This window comes from Salarias fasciatus, chromosome 23 (assembly GCF_902148845.1).
Source record: "Salarias fasciatus chromosome 23, fSalaFa1.1, whole genome shotgun sequence".
Lineage (NCBI taxonomy): Eukaryota > Metazoa > Chordata > Actinopteri > Blenniiformes > Blenniidae > Salarias > Salarias fasciatus.
The window spans coordinates 27,035,568-27,063,252 of NC_043766.1; the positions used below are offsets into that span (position 1 = coordinate 27,035,568).

At 40.8% G+C, this 27,685-nt stretch overlaps 1 protein-coding gene across 3 annotated transcripts; it reads left to right on the forward strand.

Moving 5' to 3' along the window:
- Positions 1-364: 364 nt before the first annotated feature.
- pik3ca (phosphatidylinositol-4,5-bisphosphate 3-kinase, catalytic subunit alpha) lies at positions 365-27,203 on the forward strand. 3 transcript variants are annotated; one of them, XM_030083243.1, is made up of 27 exons: positions 365-382; positions 697-902; positions 1,259-1,336; positions 5,863-5,969; positions 6,123-6,291; positions 6,812-6,938; positions 7,512-7,721; positions 8,190-8,284; positions 8,448-8,603; positions 10,026-10,271; positions 10,781-10,866; positions 11,408-11,513; positions 14,180-14,332; positions 14,432-14,566; positions 16,896-17,020; positions 17,208-17,289; positions 19,414-19,578; positions 19,883-19,986; positions 20,099-20,270; positions 20,436-20,542; positions 20,667-20,788; positions 21,544-21,622; positions 21,784-21,954; positions 22,430-22,547; positions 23,612-23,763; positions 23,896-24,058; positions 24,172-27,203. In XM_030083243.1, exons 4-27 carry the CDS (start codon positions 5,914-5,916, stop codon positions 24,277-24,279), a joined length of 3,207 nt encoding a protein of 1,068 aa, XP_029939103.1. In that variant the 5' UTR covers positions 365-382; positions 697-902; positions 1,259-1,336; positions 5,863-5,913; the 3' UTR covers positions 24,280-27,203. The 3 variants fall into 3 exon arrangements, with proteins under 3 accessions (XP_029939103.1, XP_029939102.1, XP_029939104.1); XM_030083242.1 differs by lacking the exon at positions 365-382 and having other exon boundaries at positions 527-902; XM_030083244.1 differs by lacking the exon at positions 365-382 and having other exon boundaries at positions 527-902; positions 20,442-20,542.
- The last annotated feature ends 482 nt before the right edge of the window (positions 27,204-27,685 follow it).

Consider the following 27,685-nt stretch of genomic DNA (forward strand, 5'->3'; position numbering starts at 1 on the left):
CAATTATACATATTAATCACAATTATCAAGCAGCAACATTTTAATTAAACTCTTAGTAAATCAAATTAGTCCATCAGAAAATATTGCCCTCTGGAAACAAAGCATGTTTGTGGTCTTTGCATTTACATTGTGGCTTTTGCTGTTGTGTTGTGGCTTTTGCCCTTTCTGGGTCACTATTCACAAACAGACTGTTCTGTGTTTTCTGTGAATTGCAACGTAAAAGTGTTATCATATGAAATTATGGGTTGTTTTTGCCAAAACCAGTTGTGTGTCACGCCCACAAACGCTTAAGCTTTGTCAGAGTCTTTATTAGAAGCTTACAGAGCAAAAACCAGGAGGTGAATGAAAACAACGGAGTGCCTTTGTGGTTTTGAGGGCATAGGTGAGACTGCACCTTTCAGCACGGCTGTATGACAGGCGGTGAATCCCCGGTGTGTGTGCGCGCGTGTGAGTGTGTGTGTGGTGTGTGTGAGTGTGTGTGTATGGAGGGAGGAGGAGGGCCCCACGCACAGACAGCGTGGCTGCTTTGTCGCAGCGACGAGACAACTTGTCCGGTCGAGCGGCTGCTCTCTCAACATCTCCCCGGCTTCTACTCAGTCCCTGCCCGTCACTCTGCTCCGTCCTCACCCGCCTCCCCACCACCGTGACCGGACTCCGTCTTTTCCCGTCCATGAGGATTTTTTTTTTCATCCTCAGCGGCGGAGGCGCTCCTGTCACGGATCCCTTGGCGCAGGAAGCTGACAGACGGATAAACAGCCTGCTCCTACCCGGCGCCGGGAGCGACCTAACCGGGCATCGCGAGGCGGAGCGGGTGGGTGGCTAGCTGGGAAGGCTAGCTAACTGGCATTAGCCGGGGCAGATCGCTCCAGTCCGGCGTCCATCGCACACACACACAGTCCACGGTAGGTTATTGTGCTCGTTTGGGGGGTGTTTATCCCTTTCATTAGACATGTGCCCTGTTGTGATTGTTTTCCAGCTGGAGGATGACAGGTTCCACATTAGTCGTCAGCAAGAGAACAAGAGAGGCGAATATTCCCAACCTGTATTACTAATATGCTCCCCTGCATGATTACAGTGGTTGTTTTTCCTTGATAATTGTTTTTTTTATTACACGTTATTGTAATGGAGTCGACGCGGCGCTGTCATTCCCTCACACTCAGAGGAGCGAGCTCTGCTGCTGGCCTGTGCGAATCTCACTGATGCAGACTGTTTGTGTTGTTTGTGTTATAATTTCCTCTCCTCCCAACACATTTTTCAGTGACAGCGACAAGATGGATTGAAATATGAAGGGTGGGACTGTATCACCATCATCCCCATAGGAGGGCGGCTCTCTTTGGTATGTCTCACACATTTCATCCCTCTCTCATCCCAGTCTACTACAGCCAGTCCACCAAAGACACATTCACACGCACCTTTATTTTTCTTGCCAGTGTACAAATTATTTACATGCATTACTTAAAACATAAACACAGTTAACAGATTTGCACAAGTGTTTCATTACAACCACTTGCAATGTGGTGCTTCTGGCCAAGCCTTTTAACCACAAATACATTGAGCTGTGTGCTTGCAGAAATTGAACCGTATATGTTTGAGCTTTCCAATTTTCCATGGCCCAGCTCACACAACCATTGTGTTAGTTGTGTGTCAGTATTCAAAGCAAGCTTGTGTCTAGGCCAATGTTCCCCACTCCCCACATCCTGTGTTGTGAGGAAGCTTCCTCTTTTGTCCAAATGTGCTTAGCTGCATCCTGATCAGGGTCTAAGATCGCAGAAATACTCAATGGGTGGTTTGTTCTAAGTCAGGGTTTTCTGCTTGAGCTTGTTTTGGGACAATAAATCAATGATATCTTTCCTTCCTTTTTTATTAACTATTAATAGTAAATATTTTTGCCTTTAACACAGCTGTAAACATTAACTGATTGGACAGTTTTTCTATCGGCCGAAGCTTCTTCTTTGCCTCTATTCCCTAGAGCTGGGTCAGTTTTTATTTTTGCAGAGGGGAAGGTTATGTATCCCAGGCACTGTTTTCTTTAGCAACTTCCTTTTTTCTGGGTACTTCTCCCTTTGTGGGATTTTTAGCTGTTTTAAAGGACCGAAAAGGAGAATACAAAAAGGAGAATATTTATTGAAGATTGTTTTTCATGTCAATCATACACCATCTAGCCATGTATGCACAGCGACTGAAATACACTGTGCTTCAGTAGCTTGTCTGCTACTGGATGATGACCATTCCAAATGAGAAACATCCACAAAACCTGATGTTCTGGAGATGCTCAGACCCTGTTATATAGCCATCACAATTTGGCTTCCGTCAGCCTCACATGTTCATTTGTCGTGTTTCTAACACATCAGATTTGTGAAATAAAATGTGGTCTTGCTGTCCATTATATATAGCCAACTAGCAAATACCACAATGAAGAAATATTAAGTGTTAAGTACTTTTTGCACAACAACAAAGACAAAAAAATCCTTTATCACAGGGCTGTGAAAAACAAAATTTTATTTCTTAAAGTTCTGTTGTGGGAGTTAGGTAGCTTCTTCTTGATTTGTCATCTAGGCAGAACTTTTTTCTTGTTAAGTGTCTGATAGCTAATGTGTGATTGGTCAGAAACTTGAAACAGATGTGAGTAATAAGGGGAAAAAAAACAGTGCTTACAGTCATTTCTTTTCTCATCTGTTCCCAGAAGTCTTGCACTTTCTGTTAAAGTATGAAATGTCCTGACCACAAGTAACTTCATTCTTGTTTATGCAATCTTGAGGAAATATGTCTGTTTATTTGTGTCTACTTGTGTTCAGTTCACCTGTCAGTTGTTGTAGTGTTATGGCTGACGAGTGAATATCCTTCATGTAGGACAATTATAGTGTTTTAACATCAGGATTGTAATATTCTCTTCGTAATGACAATGCCCTAAATAAAAACTAACAGTGCCCACAGCACTGGACCTGTTTGACATTACCAATAAAAGAGAGTCTTTAAAGGTTAAAGTTGTCCATGTTCTGAAACCTACCAGCCTGTCGTGGATGTGACCTGAGGTGTCCTCTCAGCTTGATTCCTCCAATATGTTTTTATAATCTGGGCTTTTTGCCACATGCTTTCGTCACTCCAGCAGATTAAGGACTCAGGGAGAAATGTTGCTACATGCTTTGGTAGAACTGAGAGATGTGAAAGTAATATTTTAAAATGAGATTAAATATAATGTGGGATTCTATATATTGTATCATCTGAAAGTCTTCTTCACAGTCAAGTTGGATAGCATCCTGAACTGACTTGAGTGCTCTTATCAAATTGAATAAATGACGGCAGCTTTTATCAGCTTCAATAATATACTTCAAGTGCATGTGAGTTCTTTTAATATTCATAGAAGAAACTTACTATTGAACAAAATATAATAAAAGTTGTCAAAACATATGAATAGTCCCTTTATTCATTTAGCATTTTTCATTTAGTGTTGTTAAGCCATTTTTCAGCCTTAAAACATTAATATTCAATGGTTGGTTATTGTCGGCTTAGTTATACTGTCTTGTTGCTACACAGGAAGCACTAAGAAAGTACTTTCAAAACCAAATTCAAATCTATTTCAGGTCAGAAGGATATCACTGTTCACAGCTGTGCCTTATAATATATTGAGCCACTTGATACTTAGACAGCAAGTCAACCTCAGACAGTTTAGTATTTTGGTTTGTTTTTATTCTGGGTATTGACCTAAAAGGTCATCGCTGGATCTTTTTTTAACATTACTTGATATTGGTTTGATGAATAATGGTGACGATTCTCACTTTTCCTTTCATCCAGATTGTCTCAGGGAGGGTTGTTAATGATCATAAATTGGCCGAAGCTTAAGCAAAAACATACTGTTGCAATTTTCTGAGAGCCTACACTTACACCACAGTTTCCCATCACTGTGTCCCAATCTGTGGTTGAGTCACTGTTGTTGTTTTTTCTTGCTTGTAACTATTGGACCTTTGCAGTCTGTCTAAACTGATTGTGTCATTGAAGTCCCCACAGATATTTATTTCCCAGTACTGCATGACAAATGGCTGAATGAGATAATCCTGACTGGTAAAAATCCAGCCCAATTGTCTTTGCTAATTTTCCCTGTGGAATTTAAACAGAAACAGTATTGTACACTGTGTTGGCTAATAGTATTTGTAACACATGTAGGTTTGCCTTGTGGTGTGTTTGTCAATCTCATCACCTAGATGACATTGAGCATGTCTTTTTCAATCTTCAACTGAAATAATGAATATAACCAGAATTTGAAAACTATTAATGACTGTCTGTCTGTTTCTTGTTATTTGAGGTGTTGTGATATTAGCATTGTCTTGTTAACTGTGCGTGAATTAACTTGGCAATTGTTAAGAAAGGTTGGGATGACATACTATAAAATGAGTTATTTATTTGAATCTGATTGGAATCTGGGCTTATCGAGAATTGGGCTGACCCAGATTGGAATTGTGTTCTAGCCACACCTTTTTTTCTTCATTTTCTTGTCTTCCTGCATTGTAGATTCTCACTAAAGGCATCGACACGATGCGTGAGCACATATGGAATTATGTAGTATATCATTTCAGGGGACTGTGAAGGTTTACAGCACTGTAGACAGAGAAAAGGATGAACACGCTGAGGAAATTAAAATATAAAACATGTTTTTATTTTTGTTTGTTTGTTTGTTTGTTTGTTGTTTCAGGCAGTAGGTAAGTTATAAGCAGTAAAACGAGATCCCTCATGAAAAAATTGAAGCTTTAAAGCAAAGCTCCAGTACATTAAGTTGCAGAATCAAGCACGCATAGCTTTCTGGATTAGTTAAACTATTTCGTCACAGAAACTAGTAGGAAAATAATCATTGAATGGTGATATGAGGCTTCATTTTAGTTTAGGAAACCTGCATAATATATAACAAAAAGTTTTACAACTCATGTGAGCTTTATTTTGTGACCTCCAGCCGGCATCCCATGAAAACATACAGGGTGTAAGTAAGTAAGTAAGTAAGTAAGTAAGTAATTTTTATTTATATAGCACCTTTCACAGGCAAAGAGCCACAAAGTGCTTCACAACATACGTATATAAGACAACAATAAAAACAACAGTTAAATACAAATAAATAGTCAACATTAAAAGGAGATCATAACAGCCTCGAAAAACTAAGCGAGTGCTTGGGCAAAACAGAAAGGTTTTAAGTTGTGTTTTAAAAGTGTCAATAGATGGTGTCAGCCAAAGCCCTCCTTATGAACTGTTAAAAATACTGATCAAAAAAAGTGGTGACCTGTGCTAATTTATTCCATGACGTGCATACTCTGCAGTTAGTCACTTAACCTGTTTTACTCCCACTAAATTGGAGCTGATTGACTGTGCTCGTTCACCCACAGCTGAGCCTGAATGGGATTTACTTAACAGGAATATAGATTCACTGATCAATGCAATGCAACTAAAAGTACCATGACTCATACTGGCCCCAAAATGTTCTCTGGCTGTCTTCTTGAACATGAGTTAGCCAGATGGAGATAAACAGCCTCCTTATGAACTCATGATTACAGTCACAAGTTTTTTGTAAAATTTGCATTTGATTTAGTCACTTGTGGTAATTACATACGCAGTCTGTGGTGCTATTTTGGGTGACCCAGTGAAACCTCACTTTGCACATATACCTTTGAATAGCATGTGTGCTGCTTCCAAATACGTTGCAGTGCGAACATTTGTAGGCTGATCACAAGCTTTAGGTAAAATGCAATCAATAAACACACAACATTCACATGGTTTTAATTAGTATTTCCACTGGGACTTTGGTTGAAATTTGCTTTCAGCCAGCGCCTGACACTAGGACAGCTTGAACTCCCTTTTGAAGTTTTATTAATTATCTTTCAGGTTGTGCTCTGCAGGCTAACTGTGTAACTGAGCTGGCAGACAAAGAGGAAGATGCCTCCCAGGCCATCATCGGGAGAGCTATGGGGCATCCACCTGATGCCTCCCAGGTAAGATGCACCAGATCCTCTTGTAGATTTTTTTTCTTCAAGTTTATTGCACACACAAGATATAAATTAGCTCAGAAATATGTTCTGCAATTCACACAGCCACGAACAACACATTTTTATAGTCTGTTATCAATATTATGTGATTTATTGCAGGATCCTGGTGGACTGCCTGTTGCCCAATGGGATGATTCTAACCCTGGAGTGTCTCCGTGAGGCCACACTCATCACCATCAAGCATGAGCTGTTCAAGGAGGCCAGAAAGTATCCCCTCCACCACCTCCTGCAAGAGGAGACATCCTACATCTTTGTTAGTGTTACACAGGTACAGACTGTCACTTAATGGAAATATATCATTTAATCCAGTAGTTTTGACTGAGTGTTGTGGGAGACAGTGATTTCAGGAGCAGGTGTCAAGCTTTGCAAGAGCAGCTGTTTTTACATGTTCCTGAGGATGGGTGTGTCCCTCAGCTTTTGTCTTCACTGTAACGTGTTGGAAAACCTCAGATTGGGCAAAATATCTGAAGCCTTTTTATACAAAACCTTGAGGCCGAAAAGAAAATAGTTTGGGGACTACAAATTTGAAACCAGGATCATACACAGCGTTTGTAAAAAAAGGTCGATGCTGTTGGAATTTTTGCTGTTTGCCGGATATTGTTTTTCATGCTCCACTTTAGTAAAGAAACTCAATGAATGCACTTACTCATCAAATTTCAGCTTTTCACTTTTCCAAAACATTCATCCTAGACCTGCAGAACAACAGTGACAAACAAACGAACAAAGTTACAATTCACACAACAACTCATCCCATTTTGCTTTTACCTTTTAAATTTCTACTCTGACAGGAAGCGGAGCGGGAGGAGTTTTTTGATGAGACCAGAAGGCTGTGTGACCTACGACTCTTCCAGCCTTTTCTCAAAGTCATCGAGCCAGTTGGTAACAGAGAAGAAAAGATTCTCAACAGAGAGATTGGTAAGTGGTTCATCTAATAGGAATTTTTTTTTTCTTTTCCTGTGGGTAACTCGGCTCTTTTAAAACGTGTACAGCTGTGCCCTCAGTTCTGTCTTTCTAAAGTGCACTGCAAAAATTCAAAATCTTACCAAGTTCAAAAGTCTTGTTTTCATTCAAAATGTCTCATCTCACTTGATTTAAGATGTATTTAAGATAAAGAGACTTATTTCTTGATTTAATATTCTTATATCAAGATCTCTTTTTAAGTAAAATTCACTTGCTGCATGGACAGATAGTTTCACTAGTTTTAAGAGTAATGTTCTTTAATTTAGTGCTCATATCTTGTATTGAGGTTATCGTTTTTTGCAGTATGGATGTACTTTAAACTTAATGTGAGTACATCTATAGCCTGGAAGATCAGCTTTAGAATATCCTTTTCAGTTAAGAGAAGTATAAATTTCACTAGATGTTTAATTATCAGTGTTAATATATTTTCAATAATGGCAATTTCTGAAATACTTAAAAAAAAAAAAAAAGAATCTACTGAATGAACTCTGCCATTTTCAGAAAGCGTGACATTTTCAACTCTCTCAGGTTTTGCCATTGGTATGCCAGTGTGTGAGTTCGACCTGGTGAAGGACCCCGAGGTTCAGGACTTCAGGAGAAACATCCTGAATGTTTGCAAAGACTCTGTGGAGCTGCGAGATGCCAGTGGACCCCACAGTAGAGCCCTGTATGTTTATCCACCCAATGTTGAATCCACACAGGAACTTCCCAAACACATCTATAGCAAACTGGACAAAGGTGGGAAACAACTTTTTTTCTGTCCAACTACCAAAACAACCAGTATCACACAGTGATTCATTTGGGGAGAAACAACACCCTTGATAGTACGAAACCTATTTATTTTCTGTTTTCGGTTTTCTGATCAAACCTGAAGTTGTTGCTCAAGAGAAAATCACACAAATAACAAGAAAACAAAGGTAACGGGGACGCCACAAAGCAATTGGACATTTTAACATCTCATCTTTAATAAATCACCACTTGCCAGCCTCACAGTTGATTCGTAGTTGTGAGTGTGGTTATCAATTTGTTGATTGGATCTCAGCCAGTGCCATGCTATTGTATTAAAACAATTGATAATAGACGCAGTAATCAATTCAGTAGCCTGACAGCTCTATTGCAGGAAAATGTGTTTTATTGATTTGTTTGTTCTCACCATGTGTGTCTTGTTTTTTTTTTGTTTTTTTTTTTTTTCCTTTTTTCTTGTAGGTCAGATTATTGTTGTGATATGGGTGATTGTTTCTCCAAACAATGACAAGCAAAAGTACACACTGAAGATCAACCATGACTGTGTGCCTGAACAGGTGAGATGAACGCTAAATCTTACACAATCAGCGTGGAAAAATACTGAAAATCGACCCTAACTGTCCACAAATTCAATGCAATGTTAAACTTACAAGAAGAAGTCCATGCATTGGCCATTGTGCCAGTTAATACGACCCCTTGACCTTCTACCTTATCCTAAAGGTGATTGCAGAGGCCATTCGTAAGAAGACACGCAGCATGCTGCTATCCCCGGAGCAGCTGAAGATGTGCGTTCAGGAATATCAGGGTAAATACATCCTCAAGGTGTGTGGCTGTGATGAGTACCTGCTGGAAAAGTACCCCATCAGCCAATATAAGGTAAGAGGCACGTGGACAAATGTGATGCCGACACATTCCTGTTTGACTAAGATGAAGAAACACACCTTTGAAGTGAAATTATGAAGTCAGTTATGATAAGAGGCTGTGTGATTCACACAGACTGAGATAAAGTAACTGCATTGTTGCTGGATTGTATGAATTACAATCCTGGAGAATATTTGTGCCGAGATTCATTACATAAAATATATTTATTTGCCTTGTTCAATTTACATTCACATTGGGTTTGAGCACATGTGACTAACAAGGGAAAAGAGATGGCATTTTTGGATACTTTTACATTCTTAATTCTGACCCCGTCATGAGCAGACTGACCGCCTCTGAAGGCTGCTCAGTTAGGTTGTTTGGTGCACATCATGGTTCAGATTGCAGTGTTCCCACTGCCATAAATATACTACACTAACAGAGCAATTGCACCGTAGTTAATCCAAAGCAAATACAACATGACAGGTGTAAATACTCGCCTCAATTAACTCTGAATGGGAGCGTTCCTGCAGATGAAACTGTTCACTGCATATGTGATCAACAAGCACAAATGCTATGAAGTGCAGTTTATTGTTACAGTTGTACATTTTTTCTTTGCATCTGTGTTCTGTGTCTTCTCTGTTTATCTTTTTTTAAACCATTTGGTATATATGTTGTTTTCTTTGTATTTGAATTTATCAGTGCGTATAATCTGTATAGATTAAAGGTGTCATCTTTAATATGGGGATTTTTTTTGTAACTCAAATGAATCTTTTTTGTAGTTTTTTCCAAACACTTTTATTTTGCTGGTTTTTTTTTTTTTTGTTGTTTTTTTTGTCAGAGCAGTTAACTTTAGCATTTTTCTCCAGGATGATTGCTGGTGTTTATCCATCTGTTAATGTTTCTCTCATGAGGCCTTTGTCATCAGTGAAAGTCAAACTTTTATCCATTCTCCATGTTCTAGTGATCTCTAATCAGCATTTCATCTGACCCTTTGAAAAAAATGGCACTGAATGAGCAATTGCACCCAAATTGTTTTTAATGAAATGCAAGCAGACAAGTGTGAAAACACCCATAAATCATTCAGAGTGAAAGGCGGGAGAATTTCCCACAGAAACCTGACATGGACTTGCAGTCAATAAAATTTCATATCAGTCTGCAGATATTTAAACTGTCCATAATCAAACCCCTGGAGCTGTTTACTCATGCACAACTGTTCTGGCTCTGAGGCCAGTGTCTCTTCTCTCAGTATGAGCTTACAGAGTGAGACGTGTACCCACGTGTCAGTGTTTCCTCTACCTCCTGTTGGCAGCTCCTGGAAAATGCCCAGTTGACATCATTGGTTACACTTCGGCCCCGTGTAACTGGAGCAGCTCTGTGTTGACTGTCTACTCACCGTCTGTCTTTGTGTCTCGCTGTCTCCCTGTCCTTCCCCTCCAGTATATCCGCAGTTGCATCATGCTGAGCAGGATGCCTAACCTGATGCTAATGGCTAAGGACAGCCTGTACACCCAGTTGCCTACAGACAACTTTGTCATGCCATCATACTCTCGACGCATCTCAACGGCAACGTCCTATATGAATGGCGAGGCAGCTGCCAAGTCGCTTTGGACCATCAACGGGACACTGAGGATACGAATCCTGTGTGCCACCTATGTAAACGTCAATATACGAGACATAGACAAGGTGGGCTCAACCAGCGCATTCAGAAATACACCAGTGATCATGGATGTGACATGCAGCTCCACTCTTAGTCTAGTGGCGTACCTTTATAGAGTATGACGTGACGACTGAGCTGTTGACAACCACAGCATCAAACAGTGCTGTGTGTTTTTCTGCGTACGTGAGTACAGCCAAGGCAAATTATGTGCATGTTTTTTAGTGGTGTGCTGTCCTCCCACTGTCTTGAATCAGTGTGGAGGTCGTGTTGAACATATGCTGCTTTTCTGGCAGTTGATTTCACTTTGTTGTCTGGACTCATATTTGTAAGCGGAAACAGACCGCCACGCCGCACGAGGAGGAGGAGAACTGAGCATTTAGCTAGACAACAGTTACAGTCGTTTACTTTTGAGGTAGAGGCCGATCTCCAAGATAAAGATCGTTTGTAGTGAAACCCCCCCCTTTTTTTATGTTTCCATTGTTTGTTTGGTTTTTTTCTTCTTTTGATTGACTCTGTGCTCCTTCGCTGCTTGCAGATCTATGTGAGGACAGGCATTTACCACGGAGGTGAGCAAATGTGTGATAATGTCAACACGCAGCGAGTGCCCTGCTCTAATCCCAGGTAATGGAGCGCTCTTAAAATCCGCCACACCATACCACAAATATTGAGTTTTCTAAAAACATGCAATGATGATAGTAGGAATATTCTATTAGATCACATTTCTGCTTAAATTCACTTTTCACTGTATGTCACTAAATTAGTTGTTGAGGCAATGTAAACCCTTCATTTACATTAACCAGAGACAGGAGGGTAAGTTGACAGTTTAGCCGTGGACAGTAACACTAAGCTGCAGTGTTGTATTACGTTTTACTCATCTTGGTCCGGACGTTTGCTTCAGGCTAAAAGAACGACTGTCTAGACGATTGCTGTACTTGACTATTTAAACAATAATTCATGAACTCAGCTTGGTCTAAGATGAAAACTTTCCATGTTTTGGCTCATTTGCTTTCTTAATCGGAATGAACTGTAGGGTAGACCTCAAAATATTGCCTTTCGTTTTCTTTCCTTCATTTTCAGTGAAATTTAAAATTTAAGCATGCACAAGAGATTATTGTAGTTTTCTTGAATAGGAGATTGACTAAGTGTATTTCTGTGTCTGCAGGTGGAATGAGTGGCTCACCTATGATATGTACATCCCAGACATCCCCCGTGCAGCCAGACTCTGCCTCTCCATCTGCTCTGTCAAAGGCAGAAAAGGAGCAAAAGAGGTAGGGCAGAACACATCGGTGGCGAAGACTTTTGCAACGCATCTTAAATTCACTGACTCACAAAAACATTGGGTGTCCCATCAGGGCAACAGCAATACATGTCTAAAACGCTCACACTTCATTACGAATGAAACTTGCTAAAACTATTGGTGCTGATAGTTTTTAAATCTGTTTTTTTATTTTAAAAAGTATAAACAGAATTTAGCATGAACTGAATTTAGATTTATACCCAGAATCAATGTGAGTAGGTAAATCCTGCTGTAGTTATCCAGTACCTGAGTATAACAGATTGCAGGCAATTTGTGTCTAAGCAAATGGCTTGCTAACCCCCCTGAAGAGATTTATATGACTTATATAGACACACACACACACACACACACACACACACACACACACACACACACACACACACACACACACACACACACACACACACACATTCACACAGACAATGCATGAGCATGGTGCACGAACCTGCTCACCCTGGTTGTGTCAGTCTCTCTCTCTCTGTATACGTATGTGTCTGAGGTAAATGGAAGCTGTGGTATCGTCTTTGGTTCTGTTTAATTACTAATCAGCCGTGGGCACTGTGGTGGCATGAAACCATCTACTGATACATGATCTGCTGAATTGACTTCACCATTCATCTGCAAGTGTTTTTCTCGTACGAGCCACTTTGAGGTGGTGAAAGTAAATCTAGGACTGCCAAATGATAAATGTCAAAAAATGGGATTTTCTGCTATCAGAGGTCAGTGTGGCTTTACATTGTGCAGTATACATCATATTTTAAATACTAAAAAATGAATTTATGATATGAAAATCTACATTTTGCTTACATTTAGAAACCTTGTGGTCTAAACCTATTGGAGCATGTCGATGTTTTTGTGGTCTAATGCTTGTAACAGACACCCACACAGATCGATTTTTCTTCCACTCTCTAGTAGTGGAAAAGCTGGGAGACAAGAGGTGTGTGTGTGTATGTGGGTGTGGAATGTATCAATGAATGCCAGACATGGATATTGTAACAGACACCTGAGGTGAGTCCTGCCTCCTGCCGTGTCATGCCGAGTTGAGGTCAGGTTAGCGGATGCTCTTTCATGCCCACCTGAATTAAAGATAAACACTTTTCTTCAGCAGCTCTTTGTTCCAGCACTTACTATTAATAGGTGCATTTTGACTGGCTGTCTGCATGTAATTCTGTCTCTGTCTCTGTTGTAATTTTGTCACCTCCATTACTTCCACTCAGTGAAAACTCACTCTGTAGAACAAGGCATTATCGAGATGTGCAGTTAAATAAATTGTTTTCATGAAAATGCATAAGCTGCATTCTGTCAGACATATCCTATAGTTCAAGGTCAGTCTTGCCATTATAACTGTAATGTGACTGTCTTGTTTTAACCTCATTAAACTGAAAACTATATTAAAATATATGTGAAGTAGTGAAGCATTATTGCACATTATAAAACCTCTCATGACCCTCATGAGTCCTTCAGTTGTAACGATAAGACTAAGATGGCAGAATATCAATACATTGTCAAACCAGCACTAGAAGCAAAATAAAAAGAAACAACACAGAAAGAGAGTTTCTGTCTAACCAACAGCACGCCCTAACTGTTGAAACTGGCAGCAAACCACCAGTCACACTCTATGCAGAGTTTAAATGTAAGCAGTGAGTTCCCATTTTTGGATAAAGTAAAAAGCTTGAACATGTTAAAGACTCTTTCTTAATCACCATAGAGCTCTTTTGTATGAAAAGTATACCACAGTCATACAAAAAAAACCCCCCAAAAAACCCAAAACATCCATTCGTTTCTCTTCTGCGCTGCTGCTAACCTGGAGTCACTGGAGCTGATTCCAGCTGAGTGAGGCGAAGGCAGCATACGCCCTGGACAGGTCACCAGTCCGGTGCAGGACGCTCAGACACACACTCATGATCATGAGTCACCAGCTGCTCTCAGATCCATGTGTTCTAGATTGTGGGATGAAACCCGAGTACCCGAAGAAAAAAAACTCACGTGTGTAAAGATAGAACATGTAAAATCCATAAGCCCACCAGCCCAGTCCGGACTTGAACCTATAGGACCTTCTTGACGCACAAGTGCTTTTAACAAGACAAGTTGTTACCAAGCATCCCTCCAAAAAAACAAAATACCAAGAGAGGCCGTCATTCCTGCTTGAGCTTGTTTTTGTGGAAAGTAACATGTGCCCCTTTTCAGTTAGTTTGGTTTAGATTTGAAACATCGCTAAAAATTTGTCTAAGGCACCTCCAGACTTTGTGGAGCCTATACTGTGATGGATAGTGCGGTCTTTCCCTGGATCAGATCAATCGATTGCATGCTGAGAAGATATAAGCTGTTACATCTGGAATGGATTTGAGCGGGCAGCGTTGTGTTCATAAATCAGGAATGAAAATCAGGGAATCTGAATTTTCTGGGAACCAGAAAATTTTGTTAAACATGTAATTCAAAATAACAGCAGTTTGTTTTTTTTTTTGCGTGTGAACACACTACACTTCCATAAAAACAGATCCATCACTTCCCTCTTTCTTGTAACGCCATTCGAATTAGATCGTACCTTTGTGCCAGTTTCTCTGAAGGGAAGAAACAAAGACTTTCTCCTGTGTTTCCTCATGTATCCTTTGCGTCTGTGTGTGTTTCGTCTTCCAGGAGCATTGTCCACTGGCTTGGGGAAACATCAACTTGTTTGACTACACTCACACGCTGGTGGCCAACAAGATGGCCCTCAACCTCTGGCCCGTGCCTCATGGCCTGGAAGACCTCCTCAACCCCATCGGAGTCACCGGATCCAACCCCAACAAGGTATTCCTACTCTCGCATCGTAACATGTTCGTGTGACGACTCAGAATACGACATGGAGGCTAAAACATTTCAGATGGTTTTCAAATCTGTCTTGCTCAGGAAACGCCGTGTCTGGAGCTGGAGTTTGACCATTTCAGCAGTTCTGTTAAATACCCAGATATGAACGCAGTGGAAGATCATGCAAACTGGACCATCTCCAGGGAAATGGGGTTCAACTACAATCTCTCAGGACAGGTAATAACAGCTACTGCTTCTAAGGGATATGTACTGTATGTCATAATCCTGATTTTTGTCTATTTTTTTTTTCTTTTATAAGAAAATGATTTTTAAATTGTCATGTCACCAACGACCAAACTTTCAGGTGTTTATGTTGTATGTGCTTCACAGTAGATTATAATAGGAGAGCATAGTTTGCATGTTTTTTTTAAGACGGTTAAACATGAATAATAGTAAAATAAAAGAAAAATCAATTTCTTTACAATGTTGGGATTCATATAAACATGATTTTCTCAAATTCCCAACTGAAAAGCAGATTCATTTTGCACGTAACACATACTCAAACTAAATATTTTGTGTATAAAGTAATTTTGTTGGGATGATCGGTGTATGAAGAACTGCTTCACTTTTCCGTTGAAGCTGTGAGCTGAGATGTGTTGACATTGATTAATGAGGTCCCAACACAGTCTGGTGAATGAGCTGAGATAGTAGCCGGGAGGCACCATCCATACATACAGTATGAAATGGGCACTCCTCACATCTGGCACACACAATTTGAATAACTTAACACATCATCTCTCATGGTTCACATCCTCTTACATGTAAAGGAAGATCACTGCTCTGCTGAACAACCTGATTAAATTACAGCTCAACATTGCTGTTTATTTAGTGTGCATATTGAAAGAGTGAGTTTAAAATTAAGAACATCTCCTTGCAGAAATGTTTCCTTTTGTATGAAAACATGTTTGAATGAAAATGTTGCTGGCGGCACAGTTAAGATACACGTGACCGTTTGGTTTGGTGTCGTTTAGGGGATTTCTTATACTCTGTGGGGGGGTTCGGTCATGCCGAGTCATGCGGTGAACTAATAAATCCCCACTAAGAAGTCACCATGTGAACCATCCTCCAAATGTCTTCACGGTCCTAGAAGCATAACACGCACAGGCATTCACGCTGAACCTTGTTTTCAGCACAGTTTAGCTGCTAGCGAGAGACGAGGAGGATCGCATTATCCTCACATCTTAGTATTTTTCAACATGGCAATGCCAGGCAGCAGAAAATGAACGATGTGCCTAATTTATTTATTTTATTTTAGGTTTTTTTCTTTTCTTTAGCCATATTAAGCATTTCAGCAGGGACTGAAGTAAGTCCAAAACAGCTTGGCCAACAGATTTGGTTTGCAGACTTTAGGTACTTCCTCGTGAACGAACTTGCTCCCAGTACTTTTTGTCTGAGTCAGTAGTTGCCAGGCTAAGTTACCGTCTTCAGTTATTCATGATGCTGTCTTATCAGATTTCCAAATGATGTGTGGCACTGGAGCCGTGACGTCCGATGTACTGTGACATGTTTGTTGGAGTCGCTGCGCCCTGGAAGAGGATGTGAAAAGTGTAACACGATGTGTTAAGAATTTGTAATGTGTCAAAATGTGAGCAGTGCCCATTTCGTGCTGCGTGGCGAGATGCAGGATTACCGCTGCAACCACAAATCATCAGTGGGATAAGACTGAACCGTGTCTCAAACTCATATTGCGTTCCCAGTTTGTAGGTGCACAATCCAACACGAGATACATGCAGGATTAAATAAAACTTTGAGTAAATAAAAGGAGATGCTCCCATGAATTCTTGCGCTAACTTTTTTTTAAGCCTCCTTCATAAACCCCCAAACGGTAAGGACTGTATCCTCCTGCTTTCATAGTTTGTATTCATCCTAAAAATAAAGCTCAAGCAAGTGCTGTGACTTTATCTCAGCCTAAAAATCATTAGCAGAGTGGTTGTGCAGACAGAAATTCGACTTGCTTTTTTTTTTTTTTTTTTTTTTTTTTCTTGTTCTTCTTTTTAGAAGGGATCATTGAGCAGCGGGCACATTAGGCTGTCTGCAGATTTCCAGCTTGTTTTATCAAAATGGAAATCAAATGAGAAGCTTGAATTCAGGATCAGAGGACATTGTGTGGGCTGTTAACAGCCAAACGCTGGCTGTATCTGAGTGTTCAGGCTGCAGTCTTGCTTAATTCCTGTCTGCTGTAAACCTTTTAGAGGTCTGCAGCTGCATTTATGAAGTACTGTGTACCATTTCTCGGAATTTCTTATCCTTTACAAGAAGAAATAAAAAGAGTCCATAAATGAATAAAGTCCATTTGCACATGCATAAATTATGTTTTTAAGATAAGTCCTTTTTGTGTCCAACCTTGCTGTTGACTAAATTGTATTTGCCAGTATCAAAGCACACCTGCTGGCATCAGCCTGTGTTTTTGCTGTGTCCTGAAAATGATTTTATTCCGCTACGCAGCAGATTGATTATGACTTCTCCGTGTTTGATGTTTCATGTTGGTAACTTTGCACTGTTTCAGAGCAACCGAGTGGCCAGAGATCACGCCCTGACAGAGAGTGACACCGAGCAGCTGAGACAGCTGAGCAACAGGGACCCTCTGTCTGAAATCACTGAGCAGGAAAAAGACTTTCTATGGAGATACAGGTGACTCTCTCAGCCAGCAAACACGTTTTGTAGAGCGCCAACTTTCATGTTGGCTGTATGGGCTTGTAACATAAAGATTTGTTGGAAGGAGTTCTTCTCATTGACTTGCAGGGTGCAGGTCTGTAAAAAGAAAACAACTGAGGCTTAAGTTTTGATGCAGCACTTGGAAATGATCTTTTTCTTACAGACACTACTGCATGAATATCCCTGAAATCCTTCCCAAGATCCTTCTTGCTGTTAAATGGAACTCCAGAGATGAAGTAGCACAGGTAATAACGACCTCTTATGTAGCTTTTATTTATTTTTTTACTGCAATTCTGTCTGAACCAGAGGTGAACTCTCCTGGTCTTGAACTTCCAGTTCTGGCTCCTGACAGGTTTCGACATGTTGTTGCTTCAGCACACTTGGTTATGATGAGTGACTCCTCATCAGGCTTTCTGCTCATGTTCCTGATGACAAATTCATTACATTCAGATATGTTTCTGTGAGAAAACTTTGAAAACATGCAGAACTATGAACCAGATTTAAACTATTTCACCAAAGCAAAGGGCCAGTTGTAGCATTTTATTTAACAATGACAATTTCATTTAACTCATTCAGCTCAAAGATTGAACTGAATGGCTGTAGATTAAGTTTACAGAATCAAAATGCAATCATTTTGTAAATTCCACCTTAAAATACAATATATTACACAATCATATTGTGTGATATTGGGTCCAAGTTTGGTGGATAGACCTGCCCTGCATCACCATGCTAAGAAATTGTCTCAGAGGCCATAAAGAAGACAGTTTTCCAGTATGCAAGCTCCCGGTAGTGCTACAGATGATTGAAATTGATCTGATATATTATCAAAATAACATAAAAATTGCACTGAAAATATGTAAAGCATGATATTCCTGAATAAGCGTTTTCCCCCTCAATGTCAATGCTCATTCTTAATTTTTGATTTTCTGTTTAGAGACTTTTGATGTTTCATATATTTGTTGTTGAAACAATTTGGTGCCTTGCTCAAGGCAAAGGTTGACAATTGATAATATTGTGAGTATCCTCAATCACTTTTGAGAACTGTCCACAGCTCGTCAGGTAAACCTCTGCCACTGTGTTCGGGTGCTTTGAGAGCTCAAACATTTGTGCCTTATGCATTTAAAAAAGTTTGAGAACCAATAACAATTCTTCGAGCCCTCAGGTTGCCTTTGAGAAAAGTTGGATTCTCATTTCTCCTTTGTCTGATTGGAAAATTAAACTACAGTGAAGACATTCGCTGGTAACGAAAACAGAAGTGTCTTATTGTGGTTCTCTCTCACATGTGAAGATCTAATGCGAACCTCAGAGTAACACTTGAGATCTACAGCACCTGCCCAGAGGTTCTGGCTTTCATGTGTAGTTTATCTTTTAAGGGGCTATGTTTATTGCCTTTATTAATTATGTGTATTTTGGATATATATTAAACAAGCAGCATGCCATCTCCTGGACCTGTTAGGATCTACATGCACATATACTTTGGAGGGTTGCTTTAATGAAGGTAAATTTTGTAAACAACAGAGAAGTGAGTGACAGCTGAAGCCTCAGGGATGAGATCAGTCTCTCTGTCGCAGCTAATCCACAAACTGGAGAAATGTTCTGCTACAGTGAACCTGGAGGAGAGATATGTTTGAGTAATATAAAAGGCTAATTACAATGTGGAAAAAGATTAACCACTGTAGAAAGCAGATACCTTTGAACATGCATCATTTAGGTAGGTTTGGTTATAATAAGTAACTCTTGAATGAATATTGCAGGGAGTGAAAAAGAAAGATAGACTGCATATGATTCAGGAATATACTGAATAATAATTTGGGATGAAGAAGATAGGATTGAAGAAGCTGTTACTGTTGGTGTGCGTCTGTGGTACCACCGGGTCTATTTCCATTAAAGCTGCAGGGATATGAGTGCAGTTATAAATATAAATGTCATTGTGCACGTATGTAAATATGATCCACTTATCTTTTTTCCAACATTTGAAACACAACTTTGACTATTTTGGGAATATTTTTCTTGATCTGAATGATTGTGTATTGTTGTAGGATAAACACTTTTTTTTAAATAGATAATTTACTTTGATGGCACATTCTTAGAATTTGACTAAACCCCGCGTTGTGCAGTGGTGCTGTTTGTTCCTTCCAGTTCTCACTATTTGTAGAAAATGGCCTGCAGGCTTGTCACTGTTGTAAAGACTTGTGTCTGCTTTTTAGTTACTGCGTACTTTTATTCGTCTTTAACAATCCTGCAGTGGACAAAAAAGTTTCGCAGGCATTTGACACACTTTGTTTTAAACACAGACGTACTTAATAAGATTTTAGTGACTTTCTAAAAGAAAGAAAATCTCCGTAATTCTTGGTTTGTGTGTTCTCCAGATGTACTGTCTGTTGAAGGAATGGCCGTCTATCCGCCCTGAGCAGGCCATGGAGCTGCTGGATTGTAATTATCCCGACCCCATGGTCAGACACTTCGCTGTGCGCTGCCTCGACAAATACTTGACTGATGATAAACTGTCACAGTACCTGATCCAGCTTGTACAGGTAGGTTTGGAACACCTCAAAATGTTGTCAGGGGAGTTGGCCTGAAAAGAAACATACTCTGAAAATCTCTCAAGTGATTTGTAAAGTGCTTCCCTTCAGCCCGAGTGTTCTTGACAGTCCATTTTTATATCTGTTGGAAATAGTCTTTTGCTTGGCCTGTTCTTTGTAGAAGTCTTTCTGGTCTGTGATGCCTCAGGTTGTCTTTCTGTTTGGAGAGACTGGTTGGTGGGGGTGGTGGGGGGTCACAGAGTGTGAAATGACTAATCCGGACCTCTGCGCCACATCTTGCATCCTTCTGTTTTAGGTATTAAAATATGAGCAGTATCTTGACAATCCCCTGGCCCGTTTCCTCCTCAAAAAGGCCCTCACCAATCAACGGATAGGACATTTCTTCTTCTGGCATCTCAAGTGAGTCACAGTTCAGACTACGCCTTTTTCATGTGTGTTTTTCTAGGAGGTTGAAACCTCGTCTTAGCTCCTCACGCTCAACCTCATTGTTCTCCTTCTGGCTTCCTGCCAGGTCAGAAATGCACAACAAAACCGTGAGCCAGAGGTTCGGGCTGCTGCTGGAGGCTTACTGCAGGGCGTGCGGCATGTACCTGAAGCACCTGAGCAGGCAGGTGGAGGCCATGGAGAAGCTCATCAACCTCACCGACATCCTCAAACAGGAGAAGAAGGATGAAACGCAGAAGGTAAAAATGGCGTCAACACATGCACTTACTTTTTTTGAAAGTTTCCTTGAAGTTTATAATATCACTTCGACACCAATCAATCAATGGATGTTGTATGAGATTATGTTCTCGTTTATTTGCAAATTTATGTACCGCTGTGGTTGTGAATGTGTGTCTCTTGTGGAGGTCCAGATGCGGTTTCTTGTCGACCAGATGAAGAGACCAGATTACATGGATGCTCTGCAGAACTTCACCTCTCCTCTCAACCCGGCACATCAGCTGGGAAACCTGAGGTAAGGAGCCACATGGAAGAGCAGTGGGCCAGAAGTGTGTGGACACGAGAGGAAGGAAGGGCTGGAGGAATACAGAGTGTGAGAGGTTAAAAATAGATGTGTGTGTGTTTTAATTTGTGCCCAGGCTAGATGAGTGCCGGATCATGTCGTCCGCGAAGAGGCCGCTGTGGCTGAACTGGGAGAATCCCGACATCATGTCCGAGCTGCTCTTTCAGAACAATGAGATTATCTTCAAAAATGGAGATGGTAACACACACACACACACACACACACACACACAAACACACACACACACACTGAAAACCATTCCTCTGCTAGATATAAATACAGTGCTTACAATTGTCAGGTACATGTTACCGCCATTGCATTTATTAGATATATGTAATGGTATGATTAATTAATTTTTACCTTAAAAGTCATTCTTAGCTGCTGAGTAACATCAGAAAAACACACGTTAAAGAAAAGGTATAGTTAAAAAAAACAGATTGCCTCTTTTGCCTTGATCACAACAGTGGATCAGTACTTCTGGTTTTACTCCAGATTCAGTCCTCACTCAACCTGCGTAGTTGAAGGTTAAGTGCCTTGCTCAAGGACCCTCAGTGGTAACCTTAAACAGTCAGATCAGAACCAGAAAGACCCTGGTTTCAAACTTTCTTCCCTGTCATCTTGGACCCCCACTGCTCTCTTTAATAATTAACCACTTCTGAAGGAACCCGTTTAAATGTTAATGTTTCTTTTTTTTTTTGTTTGTGATTGTGAAGAATTCTGAAAGTTTCAGCTTAATTTTTCTCAGAGAAAAGCTTTCCACTGCACCCAGTTTGTGACTATTAGGTGATGCAGAGTGTGATTCCAGGCAAGGTGCTGTTTGGAGATAAGCTTCTGGACAAGCTGAGTTACTTATGATCATCACAATGACTCATATGTTTATAGCATCTTTTGTGCGATTGTTATGCTGCCTTGACTGTATTGACCTGATTTTATGGTGCATCTGTATTTTGTAGACTTGCGGCAGGACATGTTGACGTTGCAGATTATTAAAATCATGGAGAATATTTGGCAGAATCAGGGACTGGACCTACGGTACGCTTCTCTATCCTGTTATCTCACTCGCTCTCTCTCTTTTTTTTTCACTGCTTCACTTTCTGCTGTCTCACTTTTTTTTTTTTCATGACACAACACATGGGAGCTGAGAAAATGTGTTTTGTGTGTGTGTGTGTGTTTCTGTGAATGTGCGTCTCCAGTATGTTGCCCTACGGCTGTCTGTCATTAGGAGACTGTGTGGGCCTCATTGAGGTGGTTCGCAGCTCCCACACCATCATGCAGATTCAGTGCAAAGGAGGCCTGAAAGGCGCCCTGCAGTTCAACTCCAACACTCTGCATCAGTGGCTCAAGGACAAGAACAAGGGCGAGATGTGAGTTCTCTCCTGCGCTGATGTCTATACCATGGCGTCTTTCTCTACGTCACTGCACAGCAGGGAACATTTCTTATCTGTATCCGTGGAATCTGTGCGTGAGATAATTACATATTTAACATTAACCGGTGTGGAAACAACCAAATTAGGGTTGAGAGAGTGAGCTCTCATCGAGCTGTCCTTTCAGCCTGAGCTGTCGTTGAAAGTTTAAAACAAGGTTATAAGGATGTATGAAGGATGTCAACACCAGTTTGATAATCACATGCAATCACATTTGTTGGACCAAAATCTTATTTTTTTTTTCTCTACTGTTTTATAGTGATATATATTTGTTGAATGTTACTAATTCTACATACTCGGCTTATGTTTATCATCTTGATTAGCCAGTACTGTCATGCATCATGTCAATCATTTGGAAGAAAAGTTTAGATAACTGTGTGTGTTTGTGCGCGTGTGTGTGCGGATGCTCATGTAGGTACGACATGGCTGTAGATCTGTTCACCAGGTCCTGCGCTGGCTACTGTGTAGCTACATTCATCCTCGGAATAGGAGACAGACACAACAGCAACATTATGGTCAAAGACGACGGACAGGTAACTTCTCCTCCCGCACAGACAGCGTTCACAGAATGAGCTGACTGTCACACTGAGGACGATGTATCATGATGCACAAAACTATCCTGGCAGTTTCGTTTGCTGTGTGCTTTTGTTCTGAAGAAGGTTCTGAAGTGCAGAAAATGTTTTTCCTCTCATTGTTTTCTACTCTTTTATTGTAAGCATGTTTATGAGTCTCCTGCAAACCAGGTGTGGGTTTGATTTCTCCATCTCACTAATGCAGGTTGACTGGTTCACATGTCAACAGCTCCTTTTGATGGATGAATGTGGGTTACAGACTGCTGAAGCGGTGAATAAATACACCGCTTAAGTGGAATTCTTTTGCTGTTTTTACCACATCTGTGGCGATAAAGTTGCAAACTTCGTAAAGGTGGCCTGCAGAGCATATCAGCCAAGTGTAAATAACCGTCAGGTTGAGCGGACCAGACAGGAGTGCAGACATTGTGTTTTTTAAAGTTTTGTGGTTTTCTGTCAGAGTACATTGTTGCTGTTTTTAAACTGATATCCTCGCATGTGCACATAATCTCAGCGGGACAGGGCTCCTGTGGAGCTTTTATTAATGTCTTCGGTTTACCGCTATAGTCTCATTGTTTCATACTAATGAAGTTTGCTTTATTATATCTACACATATGAACAAACCTGTAAGTTTGTCTTTTCTCTGGTTCATTTGTAGAAATAAAAGAGGTCAGTACAGTGAGTTGATAGACTCCGTTGCAGTTTTCACCTCGATTAGCAGTGAAAAATGTTATTCTGGTGGTGCTTCTGTATTCTGTGGAAATTAAATCTTCATTTTGCTCATTATCTTCAGGCTGTTTTCTGCTTTCACTTCACTTAGAATATTAGAAATGTGTTATTCCCCAGTCCTGCAGGTTTAGAAAATATGAGCTGGGGTCTGAGACCTAAGTCACATTAAATGTTTGTTGACAAATTCATGCCGGTGTTTTCAGTTTTCCGGCAGGTAAATCTGTGGTTTATCTGACTTCAGAGGAGGCTTCAACAGCATCTAAACTTCCTGTGCCTCTCTTTGTTCTGCTGTCCTTCAGTTGTTCCATATAGACTTTGGCCATTTCCTGGATCACAAGAAGAAAAAGTTTGGCTACAAGAGAGAGCGGGTGCCCTTTGTGCTAACACAAGACTTCCTCATCGTAATCAGCAAAGGCTCCCAGGAGTGCACAAAGACCAAAGAGTTTGAGAGGTACTGCTGCACTTCAAAAGAAAAAACAACTAAACTTCCAGCCTGTTGGACAAACATTTTTAGATATTTAGTTTTGAGGTCCACACCTTGAGCCCCTCTGATTGAGTTAATCCCATTTCCATCTGACTCCAGATTCCAGGAGATGTGCTATAAGGCCTACCTGGCCATCCGGCAGCACGCCAACCTCTTCATCAACCTCTTCTCCATGATGCTGGGCTCCGGCATGCCCGAGCTGCAGTCGTTTGACGACATTGCCTACATCAGAAAGACTCTCGCTCTGGAGAAAAGCGAGCAGGTGAGAAAGCTTTGCCCCGTCCTCGTCTCCTGAGATGTCACAGAATGGGAGTGCTGACGGAACTGCAGGGAGTGAATGTTTTGTTTTGTTTTTTTTCTCCCTGAATGTTGCAGGAGGCGTTGGACTACTTCATGAAACAGATGAACGATGCTCACCACGGAGGCTGGACCACCAAGATGGACTGGATATTCCACACTATCAGGCAGCACGCACTAAACTGATCCCACACTCGCATCCTGAAGCCAGTGGTCCAACAGTTGTCCTCACTCGGCATTGCCTTTGAAGGAATCTCACCCTCAACCACAGACACTTCAACTGATGATGGAAGTTTGCAGTTTTTGTTTTTTTTAATTTAATTTAAACGAGGTTCCTGTTTTTCTGCCTTTCGATGTGGTCGGGTCTGCATGAGACCATTTTCTTCTTGTTCCTGTGAAATTGTTCTCCACCCGGCTCGTTCCACTTATTCTCCCTGCTTTCTCTGCACTTTGTTTCTTCCCACTGGACTCGGCAATCGTGGAAATTCTGCCTTTTTATCGTGCTGCTCGTGGAGGAGAATCACACATTGGACGAAACAGTGTAAAGAAGACGATATGTGCCAAGGTCTAAATGTAGCCACAAAGTAAGTTTGACTTGCTGCCCCTCCGCAGTGTTCATGCCGCACTGTGGCTCCACTCCAGAAAGGAGCTATCTGTGAATTGTTTTCCTTCTTCTTCTTTTTTTTTTTTTTTTATCTTATCACTGCTAAGGATGCAGCAGGCACAAGAAGTTGTCAGAATTATGTAATGTATATTTAAACACTTCAGGATCACTGGTCTTTGGGAGATTCAATGATGTCTTCCATCATCTTTTTGGTAAAATTGCCCTTCAGAGATGATTTGGCATCAGCTTGCCAACCTTTTAACTCTTAATGTGAAAATTTTGAAAACTTTAGAGGAGTCCTTTGAGTTGCATTGTGCAGCTTCACGATCTCTCGCAGCCTCAACTAAATGGCGCTCGACCTTCGGGAACAGGAGGGGTGCAGCGTTAAGACTCTTGCATAAACTTCAGGGTGATGATGCCTCTCCATCAAACAGCACTTATAATATAATAATATACAGATTTATTAAGACTTTTTATATTTTATTTATGTACCTAGTTTCTTTCAATTTCAGCAGAGGCAAAACTCTAACTCAGCCTCTTAAGAAACATTGCTGATGTAAATATATTTGGAGTTTTATGTATTATTGTTATGAGCTTCGTCTAAAAGCAGCTGCTTTCTTCTGTGAGCCTCTCTCACTCTCACAAGTGGAGACTGCTGCTGCCTTTTTCCAGCTCTCTGTCACTGGCGATCATCTAATCTGGCCTTATCAGCAGCCCAGTTTCTATCATGGTGGCTAGTTTGCAATCCCTCCTGGAAATAATTTGTTAGGGTATGCAAAGCAAAGAGTGAAAATGCCAGTCTCATGTTTTTTTGTTTGTTTTGTTTTGTTTTGAATGAATAATGGGACCTATATTAAGCCTCTGAATGTCTGTTAAGTGGGCAAACAGAGACCCAATGGGAATGTCTCGTCTTCCTCTTGATAAAATGCCTTGGCGTCACAGCACAACACTCCACAACACTACATTCTGTAAGTGCCACAACCTCTGCCCAAGTTGTAGGAAGAAAACCACTATGGGAAGTTAAAGTCTAGAACAACAGCTTTGTGTGGAAGAAGGTTGATTTAACTATTGGTCTGTGCTTATAGAATCTGTTGCGGCGGTCGTTTTGGCTCGTTTCTCACTTTGTTGACATTGTGTCTTACTGAGCCGTGGCAGTGTTTGACTCCTTTGCTGGGGACTGTCAAACCTACAATTATGTGAGAATGCAGCTTTTGTGACGGCGCATCGAACAGGTCTCCAGGTAATTCTGCTGAAGTTAGTAAGATACTCGCCACACCGGGTCATTCCGGGCTCGCAGCTCCAGTTTGAACCACGAGGTGGTGTAACCAGTCACTCAGATGAACGGGGAATGCTATAGTTTTGGCAGGAGCTTGGATAGAGGGAAGATTGTATGTCCCTGAAGGGAAGTTCAATGAAAAATAGATGGATTTTTGGGGAAACTATTGCACTTATGAGGCCCATTATACCCCGTCACCAGTCTTGATTTCCACTCTCATTCACGCGCATTTAAATCTGAGCTGCATCGACTGAAAATCTAAAGGATTATTCGTTGACATTACAGCTTGTTAAATGTTTCACTTTAATTTCAAAACTTGTGTTTAACTGTCCGGCGCTTTTTCACGTGCAGGTAAATAGGTTGTAGTTAGATACTCGGTTAGCCCCTGACCGTCCGCCGCCCAGGTTCATGACACCACTGTACACCAAAGTCTGAGAGCAGAGCAGATGCTGTAGTGACTCTTCAGCGGCTTTTGTTGTTTTTTCCCATTAGTAATGTCAACAGAACAGCACGTGTACACATTTATTGATGTAATTGATTAACCTTAAAGTGGGCATCGCCGATCAAATACAGCTCTGCAGGCGAGTCGACTCAATCAACGGCGCCTTCAGGAGTGAAAGTGAAATAAATCCTATCTGAGCTACTATAGCTGAAGTTAAGAACAATGTTTGTTTTTTTCCTCTCTCTCAGCACAATCATATGTTGCATGATTGCTGATTATTTGTATTTATGATGCAAGTCGTCACGAACAAAATTGTTCAGAGGAAGTTTGGAAAAAAATTAATCATGAATATCTTAACGATGGTTTACATATTTGGGGGGAATTTAGAGGGAAACAGGGTTACAAAACAGGGTTTATTACATTTCTGTTTGTTCAGAGAAGAGTATAAAGAGACTTAAGCTCGTTGAGAATTTAAAAAAATCCCAGTGACAGTAATCCCGCTGAAGTGAGGATCTCATATAGTGTGCTTTGCTGCAAAGCGAATGTAGTACTTCACGAGAAATTGCACGTCCAAGTAGCTTTCCGAGCACGCAGCGCTCTCCCGCTGTGACTAGAAAAGACATTTGGATGTGCATATAGGCTGCTTGTTATGTGAGTGATCCCTGCTTTTCTGTGAAAGAGTGTGGAGGGGGAGAAAAACAAACCTGATTGTATTGAAAAGCCAAAGTTGTGGTCTGTTCTGATGTGACGCTCCTGTTCGGTGTCATTTATAGCAGCATCAATGGCTAGAATGTATTTAACTGTCGATTAATGGAGCTGATGAGCGCTCATCTTTTTAAAATGTATTTAATTCATCAGTCATGTTTGTTTCTGTGCTGCCGAAGACGCTCTTTTTTCCTGATCCTTTGTTTTTACTTAACTTGCCAAATCAGGCGTTGCGGACGCCTGACGAAACTAATGCTGGAATTGCATCGTGCAGTTACAGACTTAAGAACATTAAAAGAAAGGTGAAGAAGAAGGTTGGCATATGCACTAAAAAAATGTCTAAATGCCTTTTCTGTCCAGAGGGACTCTGTCAGAAGAAAGTTAACCTAGTATGCATGTTTTTCAAGCAGCATTAATCCGTGTGTGTGTGACGTACATTTTGAAGCCGCATTAAGCAGTATGTGTGTACAGTTGCTGTAATATCTTTTTCTATGGTAGGTTCCATGTGTGATAAATCTGTAGATGTAGTTATCTTTGCTACTTTCGCCCAAGTAATCTCCAGAGT

Coding starts and splice junctions, on each gene's coding strand:
- pik3ca (XM_030083243.1), top strand. CDS start 5,914: ATGCCTCCCAGGCCATCATCGGGAGAGCTATGGGGCATCCACCTGATG. Junction 7,722..8,189: donor CTATAGCAAACTGGACAAAG/GTGGGAAACAAC, acceptor TTTTTCTTGTAG/GTCAGATTATTGTTGTGATA. Junction 10,272..10,780: donor ATATACGAGACATAGACAAG/GTGGGCTCAACC, acceptor CGCTGCTTGCAG/ATCTATGTGAGGACAGGCAT.